Raw genomic sequence first — 10,416 nt, 5'->3', positions numbered from 1 at the left:
ATTGATACTTTAAAGGATTTGAATGAGTGACACTTTTATTAGCTTGTAGTGAAATGACTTTTTTTCTGCATTGGAGAAAGTTATGAATGAATTACTTTTATAAAGCTTTTTTTTAAATACATTTCACTATAAACTATTGGGTTCATTGGTTCTAGACAGTTTATAGTGGGTCAATGGGCATGGAAAGGCCAGAGTTTGGCATAGGGGGCATGAGGGACCATAGGGGGTTGGGTGGAAGGGTAGAGCTTGGCATAGGGGTCATGAGGGGATATGGAGGGTGACAGTGGAGCATGAGGTGGCATGGGGAGTGTTTGGAGGGTGAGAGGTTGTGAGAGGTGAGGGCTGAAGCACCTTTGTGTTTTTATTTTAAATGGGACAAAGTCCCACAGCACCGAAGTGGCCTTTTAAAAAGCCCACCTCCACACTTGGCAGCCCCTGTGGCTGCCTCCAAACTTCTTCCTGGGTCAGCTGGCCGGACTGCAGGCGTGCACCCCGGCCCAGGGTGAAGACCCCACCTTTGCGGGCACTTTGTCCCATGGTGAGTGGGCCAATCCAGGAATTTTCCTGACCCCTGCTACCTGCCTTGAGAATCCAAGCCAACATTTCGAGTCAAATATGACTGTTGTTCAGAAGAAGTGTCATATTTGATTCAAGACATTAACTCTGTTTCTCCCTCCACAGATGCTGTCAGACCGGCTGAGTATTTTCAGCACTTTCTGTTTTTAATTCAAATTTTCAGCATCCACAGTAGTTTGCTTTTATGCTCCAATTTGAGCTATTTTGCTGTATCAGTGTAGTTGAGTCCCCAGTGGTCATGCACAAACTGTACAGTGCCCTGGATAAAATATAAATGGAGCAGAGGGGATAAACCACTCTGATACTAGAAAGACATCTCTGAAGAACAAGTCAAAAAACTGGTCCTTTGCTGTCTCAAAAAGAGGTATATAAGATCCTTTATAAGCTGGCATGATACTTAGAATGAAGAAACAACCACAAAACAATACTTTAAAATATGCCAAAGCAGTAAGACAAAAGGTGAAACGATTGAGCTTGTGAAGGGCAAGCACAAGACAGAGATGAGAATGGATGGCTATGAAATTCCACGCCATTTTCATTGCTTCTTAGGCTCTGAAATGCCTGTGATTTTTCTTTTTTGTCAACTGCTAGTTGACACAGATGTTACTTCTGTCCCATGTTGGCTGTGCTTCAGCTTCCTTTGCTGCCTGAATTCTCCCAAGTAACATGCATGCCTATTCCAACTGGATGGTAATTAAAATAGATGTAACTGAGGATGACTGGAATTGGAGTTCCCAAAATCCGTGACATATGTCCCCAGTGCACTGAAGGTAACCTACAATGTAACAGGAGATTGACCTGTTGCTAGTATTAGCTGAGACTGGTGGATGTGATTTAATTTGGAGCCTGAAGCCTGGGGAAACTTTCAAGGGAGATTGCTGGAGTTACACATAAGTTTTCAAATTGTTTTTTCTTTGCTTTGCACCTATGTAGAGCTAGACTTGCCCCTGATACCCTTGGGCCTATGAGACTACCCACACATTTTTGCCCCCATCATTAAGAGGCTCTAGCCTAAGCAATACCCATGGAATCTGCAATGACTATTGTTTGCAATTTTGGTGGAGGAGAACCAGGAGAGGAAAGGAATAAAGATGGCATTTGAGTGGGCTTACAAAATATTACCCTCTCCCTGAAGAACTCACAGCCATTCAGATGGCCTGAGGATCTCAGAGGCTATAAATGAAGTGATAAAAACATCATCATCAAGTCATTGTTTCCAGGACTGTCACTGACCTCATCTCCTCTGGAGATCTTCCTTCCACAGCTTCCAACCTGATAGTCGCCCAACCTCGGATGGCCCGCTTCCACCTCCTACCCAAAATCCACAAACAGAACTGTCCCGGCAGACCGATTGTGTCAGCCTGCTCCTGCCCCACGGAACTCATTTCTCGCTATCTTGACTCCCTTCTCTCTCCCCTTGTCCAGTCCCTTCCCACCTACATCCGTGATTCCTCTGATACCTTACGTCACATCAACAATTTTCTAGTTCCCTGGCCCCAACCGCCTCCTCTTCACCATGGACGTCCAATCCCTCTACACCTCCATCCCCCACCAGGATGGTCTGAGGGCCCTTAGCTTCTTCCTTGAACAGAGGCCCGAACAATCCCCATCCACCACTACTCTCCTCTGTCTGGCTGAACTTGTTCTCACACTGAACAATTTCTCCTTTAACTCCTCTCACTTCCTCCAAATAAAAGGTGTGGCTATGGGTACCCACATGGGCCCCAGCTGTCTCTTTATGGGGTATGTGGAACATTCCTTGTTCCAGTCCTACTCCGGCCCCCTCCCACAACTCTTTCTCCGGTACATCGATGATTACTTCTGTGCTGCTTCATGCTCTCGTCGGGACCTGGAAAAATTTATTAATTTTGCTTCCAATCTCCACCTCTCCATCATTTTCACATGGTCCATCTTTGACACTTCCCTTCCCTTCCTTGACCTCTCTGTCTCAATTTCTAGTGATAGACTGTCCACTAATATCCATTACAAGCCTACCGACTCCCACAGCTACCTCGACTACAGCTCCTCAAACCCCTGTAAGGGGTTCCTGTAAGGACTCCATCCCATTCTCTCAGTTCCTTCGCCTCCGTCGCATCTGTTCTGATGATGCTACCTTCAAAAACAGTTCCTCTGACATGTCCTCCTTCTTCCTTAACCGAGGTTTTCCACCCACGGTAGTTGACAGGGCTCTCAACCGTGTCCGGCCCATCTCCTGCGTATCAGCCCTCACGCCTTCTCCTCCCTCCCAGAAACATGATAGGGTCCCCCTTGTCCTCACTTATCACCCCACCAGCCTCTGCATTCAAAGGATCATCCTCTGCCATTTCTGCCAACTCCAGCATGATGCCACCACCAAACACATCTTCCCTTCACCTCCCCCGGCGGCATTCCGTAGGGATCGTTCCCTCCATGACACCCTGGTCCACTCCTCCATCACCCCCTACTCCTCAACCCCACTCCTACGGCACCTCCCCATGTGAACGCAAGATATGCAACACCTGCCCCTTCACTTCCTCTCTCCCCACCGTCCAAGGGCCCAAACACTCCTTTCAAGTGAAGCAGCATTTCACTTGCACTTCCCTCAACTTAGTCTACTGCATTCGTTGCTCCCAATGTGGTTTCCTCTACATTGGAGAGACCAAAAGCAGACTGGGTGACCGCTTTGCACAACACCTTCGGTCTGTCCGCAAGCATGACCCAGACCTCCCTGTCGCTTGCCATTTTAACACTCCACCCTGCTCTCTTGCCCACATGTCTGTCCTTGGCTTGCTGCATTGTTCCAGTGAAGCTCAACGCAAACTGGAGGAACAGCACCTCATCTTTACAGCCTTCCAGACTGAATATTGAGTTCAACAATTTTAGATCTTGAACTCCCTCCTCCATCCTCACCCCCTTTCCGTTTCTTCCCCCTCCTTTTTGTTTTTTCCAATAATTTATATAGATTTTTCTTTTCCCACCTATTTCCATTATTTTTAAATGTATTCCACCATCATTTATCTATACCTTTTATGCCCTTTTAGTCTTATTTCACCCCACCCCCACTAGAGCTATCTGTACCTTGCTCGTCCTGCTATCCACTCTTAATTAGCACATTCTTTTAGATAATATCATCGCCTTCAACACCTCTTTGTTCTTTTGTCCGTGACATCTTTTGGTTATCTCCTCCTATCACTGCTTGCTTGTCCCTACAACCACCCCCTCCCCTTTAAACCAGTTTATATTTCACCCCTCTCCTATTTTTACTTAGTTCTGTTGAAGGGTCATGAGGACTCGAAACGTCAACTGTGCTCTTCTCCGCCGATGCTGCCAGACCTGCTGAGCTTTTCCAGGTATTTCTGTTTCTGTTTTTGTTTTGCTATAAATGAAGTGTGTCAACTACTACATGAAAACATGTGTGCAACAGTTATTTCACTTCTTCAGAGACTGACCTCATAGCTTGCACATCCTTCCAGTCTAAAGTTGATATTCCAGCCAGATAAAACTAAAAAGACTGATTGCCTTCTTCAGCCAAACCTATCTTGTGATATTGTGCAAAAGTTCAGCATGCTGTAATATCCAGCCCCTCCTCCAGGAAAATGTTGGCTTGCAAGTTAGCTATACTCCAGAACGCTGTTGACAATCATTGTGCATTTCCACTTTTATTGCAATCATTGTGCAAACACTCATTCCCATTATAGTCCCATTGAAGCCATGTGACCCAATACTGTACATGTTATCAATGAGGCATCAGCTGATAGTCAATTTATAAAATTGACCTGTTTTTCAAGTTTTCAGGTGTCAGGGTAGAAGGTTGATGTTGCAATTAAAGGAATCCAGTTGCACCTTGGACAGGATGATGAATGAGGCAACACAGTTCCGATAACAGATAAGAGAAAATGGTTCTCTTGATAAGCGGAAATCAGAGCCACGAGTGAAGCAGTTTTTCGGTGCAATGCTGCAAAATCACTGGAGCATTGAAAAATGTTGCATAGTGACTGTTAGACTCCCCTGTATGAATAATATTCTTCTTCTTGAGTTCTCTGCCTGAAGGTAGGTACGACCACAGCGTCACAAGGAGGCAGATCCCGAATCCACCACAGCCAGAATACGGATCAAACCATGTACTGTTGGAACTAATCTGATCTACACTGGCCATCCAGCAGCCCTCCACAGAGTGCAAGCTGCTGTGGCAATATAACTTTTATATGCACGTTGTAGCCTGGAGCTATGGATGGTGATAGTAGAGGCTCCATTTTTTTCCATCACATGGCTAAGCAGGAATCTGTCCCACTCTTATCAGTTGACATTGGAAGGATTTACAAGTTGATACTCAGATAAAAGTAAAATGCTGCGGATGCTGGGAATCTGAAACAGAAACAGAAAATGCTGGAAGGACTCAGTAGGTCTAGCAGCATTTGCCGAGAGAGAAACAGAGTTAACGTTTCGAGTCTGTATGACCCTTCTTCAAAGCTGAAGAGAAGTGGAAATGTGATGAAATTTATACTGTTTAAGTAGGGTGGAGCAGATGGAGCTGGAGAGAAGGCCAGCGATAGGTGGGGGCTAAGGAGAGATTGACAAAGATGTCATGAACTAAAGGACAAAGGGAGTGTTAATGGTAGTGGTAAGGGCTAAAAAAAGGTGCTAATAGTGGCGTAAAGGTAAGAAAGCAGAATGTGATAATAGTAGAACAAGGGTAGCATTGTGTGAAAAAAGGATAGAAAATGGGATAGAAGGGGGGATAAAAAAGGGGATAAAACCACGGATAAATGAATAAAAATAAAAATAAGTGGATAAAAAATAAAAATGAATGTAGAAAAGAGGGGATTAAAAAAGTTGGGGGAGGATAGAGAAGAGAGTTCATGGTCTGAAGCTGTTGAACTCAATGTTGAGTCCAGAAGGCTGTAAAGTGCCTATTCAGAAGATGAGGTGCTTTTCCTCCGGTTTGCATTGGGCTTCACTGTAGCAGGCCAAGAAGGGACATGTGGGCATGAGAGCAGGGTGGTGTGTTGAAATGGCAAGCGACAGGAAGGTCTGGGTCATACTTGCGACAGACCGGAGGTGTTCCGCAAAGCGGTCACCCAGTTTGTGTTTGGTCTGCAGCTTACCTGCTCCACCCCCCATTAAACAGTATAAATTTCATCACGTTTCCATTTCTCTTCAGCTCTGAAGAAGGGTCATATGGACTCGAAACATTAACTCTGTTTCTCTCTCCACAGATGCTGCTAGACCTGCTGAGATTTTCCAGCATTTTCTGTTTTTGTTTCAAGCTGATACTCAACCTGTTTAGCGCATAATGAACACACCTTCCAAGCCATCAAGTCCTTGAGTTTCTGACTCAGAGGCAGGGACACTTCGCACTGTGCCACAAGATCTCCACAAATAGTATAAGCACTTCTAGAACTACTGAAAACTAGTTGACACACACATTTTACTGACACATGGCACTAGTAACTAGCCAATATATTCATCTCCTGACTCACTGCGCACCAACAGCCAGTCCTGTTATCCACACTCCTGGCCAATTTAGTACTGAATTTGTCCTGTAGCATACTGTGCAGGAACTAACAAACTATGAGCAAATGTCTGTAATTTTACTTTTAGAACCGCTTCTTACAAAGGGTAGCCACCGCTTTGATACTCCCTGCTGCATGACTGAATGAAAAGCTTTAATATTACCATTTTATACAGCACTTCATCACCCCTCAGAAATCTCTCAAAGGCAATGAGTTACTTTAAAAAACACTTTGTTATATAGGTAAATTCAGTAACAATTCTGCACATGCAAGATTTATAAACAGCAAAGATCCAAAATGCCCCTAGGCACAGATTTTACTGGTGTCAGTTGGTAGAGGAATGTTGACTGGAATGTCTTCATGACATTTTCAAGAGCACCTGGAGAATGCTACCTATTGAGCCAAGCTGACTGAGGAACACAACAAGATGTGAAGCTGGGCAAATAACCAGATGGGTCACTAGCATAATTATGCCACACCAGAATAACACTAGTTTACACTTGGATTCACATCAGTTAGGTCGGTGGTTTATGAATATAGTTTAGATTTTTTTTCCCTTTAGCTGTCCCTAAAAATTTCCTCCATCTCCTGAAGGCACTAACACTTGCTAATGTATGGTTCCATGGGTGTGGCACAAGCTTGGATTTGTCAGACGAAGCAGATTTATTCTCACCTAATGTTCATACTCACACATTTCTAATACGGGTCATTTGATAATGATCAAGAGAGGAATATGTGAGCCAATTATAGTACCACTCCACCACCCCAGTTGGAACACAGTAACAGTACAGATTAGGGATTGTACCTGGCATTCGTCCAGCTCTACATGACTCAGTTCCCACTGGTACAATAAATTTCTGACTGAGCCAACAAAGACTTGCAAACTCGATTTTTAAATATCGTTCAGAGAACATTTTTTCAACATCTGATAAGTCTGTTTAGTATTCTTGTTTCAAAAAGTTCACAAGGCACAAAAGGATCATTGCAGTTAGTTATTATGCAAAACGTTTACACATTCATCGAGCATTAGATAATATGTGAGCTCCTTCAGAATCTTTCCATATTCATGAATGCATGACCTCAGTAGGAACCCCCATTCATATCTTTTAAATATCTGATTTCATTGGATGGTTTCTGTTGCTGTGTAATTAAACAAGTCTGTAAATAGCTTTCATTGATGTGCTATGGAGACAGAATGGCAACCACCCCAAGGTATAGCCTTAGCAAAGAGTCAATACAGTTCCTTCCAGCCCAGCACTACTGCAGTTCGTCCTATCACTGCCTGCAATAGGGAAATTACCACATCCTGACCAACTAGCTGAGTGAATCCTTTCATTTCACGATGTGTGTGGGAAATATATATACAAATACGCCTTAATTCTCAGGATGTTGACAAGGCCACATTTGTTGTCCATTCCTGGTTGCCATGGGATACTGGTGGTGGGCATTGTACTTGAACTGCTGCAGTCCTGGTGCTGACATTTCTCCCATACTGGAGGTAGGCAGGGACTGCCAAAATATTGTCCCAACATTGAGGAAGGCAGGGTGGCGTGTCTACGTCATTCTGGTGTGTGACTTGAATGTGATGGTGCTTCCTTGACATAGCCTCTCATCTATTGCTGTGGTAGGAAAGGAAGGTGCTGTTAAATTAATCTTATTGAACTGTTGAAATGTATCTTGGAGATCAGGATATATCAAGTTAACTGCTCTGACCCAAATATTGGCAAGCATTTGGAGTGTTGCAACTGGTGAGTGAGGAATACTTGAACTTGAATATTCTGTTGGGTGCATTGACCCTGGTTTCAAAGCTTGTATTTTTTGAGTCAGAACATAACTGAAAGGAAAACTGAAACTTCAGGTTTCTAGGGAAACTGAAATGAAACTTCAGGTTTTTGGGGAATCTGAAACTGGTTGAAACCAGACAATGACACAGAGCTATCCAAGCTCACATCACATAGCAGTGCAGCTCAGGCAGACTGATGAAGATGATAGCTGATCCAGGAGCTGGCAATAGGCAAATACAAGGTGGCTGCAGTTGTTTCTGTTACTTAAAATAATTGACTGACCAGACTTGGCCACACAGTGCACAGGATTGTCACTGAAGGTTCAGATAAAGGTGAATTCTTGCTATCAAGACCATCATGAGCAGAGCTGAAGAGGTTCTGGAGAAGTATGCTATTTTATTGAAGATTGTACCCATGGAACTCATGTTCATTGGGAGCTGCTGTCAATTTGGATCAGTGGCTAAATCCTTGAAGAAAAGGAGCTGGAATTCTACCTGAGGAAGATCAGAGCTTTGAAGGACTTTGTGGCTGAAATTGGTGCCAGTTATGCTGCGTGGACTGCTGAGTAAATCTGAGATCCACCTTTTCTGTATTTGCTATTTAATGTGTAATTTATGTTGATCGCAAATTGTCTACTAATACATGTTTATGCTGATTTTGCTTTGATTGTTAAAATAAAAGTTATAAAAAAATGAAATCTGGTCCATTGATTTTCACATTGGGGTCATTTGGTTCTTTTGATTTGTTGACCTCCACAGGGATCATAACAGAGAGAAAACAAAGGCTAGAAAATGGGCAACAAAAGAGTTGGTCAGTGGGTTACACTTCACTGCAAGGAGCCTAATAAGGCAAATGAACTAAACATATCAATAGACACTTGATCTCATAGTTATCAGCAAAACATGGCTTAAAGAGGGCAAAAATAGCAGCTCAACATTCCTGGTTACAGAGTTTTCAGATGTGATACAGTGGTGGATATAAAAGTAGGGTGTGTGGAGGAGGTCACAATATTGGTTAAAGAAACAATCACAGATGTGAGGAGGGATGACGTGCAAGAAGGATCATCCAATGAGGCCAGATGGCTTGAGCTGAGGAACAGAAAAGGGACAATTACACTGGGGGTCTATATATACTCTTGGCAAACAGTCAGAGGGAGATAGAGGAGCAAGTATATCAGCAAATTGATGAGATGTGCAGAAGCAATAGGGCAGTAATAGTAGGGAATTTCAACTACCCTAATGTTACTGGGATAAAACTAGTGTGGAAGATAGAGACGGTGCATCATTCTTAAAATGCATTCAGGAGAACCTACTTAGCCAGTATATAGCAAACCTAATTAAGGGGCAATTCTGGATTTAGTTTTGGTAAACGAAGCTGGGGTAGATGAAAGGGGTATAAGTGTGAGTGAATTATGATCACTGTGACCAAAATGAATTAGATATAGCATAGTTATGGAAAAGAATAAAGATAGACAAAAAGTAAAAGTTTTAAATTGATGAAAGGCCAATTTTACCAAGTTGAGGTGTCCTTTGGCAAAAATGGACTGTAAACAGCAACTTGGAAGTATATCAGTGTCAGAGCTTTGGGAGGCATTCAAGGGCATGGACAGGAGATAGAGAGGGTTCAGAGAGCAAGAGGATAACTAAGGAAAAATTAAGGCTGATTGGAGATCGAAAAGATAATGTATGAGAAAGGCGTGGACATGGTCCTTAATGGATGTTTTGCATGTCTTCACAAAAGATGAGGATAATGCAGACATTGCAGTTAAGTAGGAGTGTGAAGTACTGGATGGGAGTAAATATTAAAGGGCTTAGCATTTTTGCCAACTCTGCAGAAGAATTTCAGTGCTGCATTGTGGTGATGCTGGTTTTTTCTTTTAGTTCTAGCTTTTTAAAAAAAAGCTTCCTTCTTTAAATTGTTTGTTTCTCTTTCTCTTCTGTTTTTTGTTTTGAAGTGGACTATGGGTTTTTGGACAGTGGAGCTGGTGAAGCTGATATTAAACCAGATCGAGTGAGGCCAGAGTTGGGTAGGTGATGGTGGAGAGCAGGGCTTTACCGGGCCAGGGGCTGGAGTGAGCGAGGCCTTTCTGGAGCATGGGGGAAGGCGGGCATGGGTCGAAGGAAATTTGGGCTTTATCGGGGTTGGGGGAGTGAGTCATTATAGGACTGGGGGGGGAGAATGGCCTTGCAGGGCTGGGAGGAAAGTAGGGCTTTACTGAGGCTGGGTAAAAGCAGGGCCTTACCAGAGCCGCGGTAGCGAGGCTTTACTGGGACCAGGGGTGGGGGGAAGGAAGCGGGACTTCAACAGAGCCAGAGGAAGTGAGTCATTAGCGGGGCTGGGGGAAGCACAGCTTTACCAGGGCTGGCGTGGGAGTAGGGCTTTACTGAGGTACGGGCAAGCAAGGCTTTACTGGGGCTGGGGTGGGGGGTAGTGGTGGAGCAGGGCTTTGCCATGGCTAGGGCAAATGGGGTTTTACCTGGGGCCAGTGAAGCAAGCCCACCAGGCCAAACAAGGCTGAGGAGAAGCACAGCTGCTGAGGCCAAGCAGGATTAGAGGGAGGCGAT

At 44.0% G+C, this 10,416-nt stretch overlaps 1 protein-coding gene across 1 annotated transcript in view; it reads left to right on the top strand.

The window, feature by feature from the left end:
- The window catches only part of slc67a1 (solute carrier family 67 member 1), a 132,435-nt gene extending 123,892 nt beyond the window's left edge, over positions 1 to 8,543 (top strand). The window contains exon 10 of the mRNA XM_078548970.1: positions 4,344 to 8,543. Within this exon, the coding sequence (XP_078405096.1) occupies positions 4,344 to 4,438 (95 nt within the window). The 3' untranslated portion in view covers positions 4,439 to 8,543. The remainder of the gene's footprint in view (positions 1 to 4,343) is intronic.
- Positions 8,544 to 10,416: the final 1,873 nt, after the last annotated feature.

Source organism: Cetorhinus maximus, chromosome 9, assembly GCF_964194155.1.
Source record: "Cetorhinus maximus chromosome 9, sCetMax3.hap1.1, whole genome shotgun sequence".
Lineage (NCBI taxonomy): Eukaryota > Metazoa > Chordata > Chondrichthyes > Lamniformes > Cetorhinidae > Cetorhinus > Cetorhinus maximus.
Note: the sequence above shows the minus strand (reverse complement) of the source record. Positions and strands in the feature narration are given on the sequence as shown.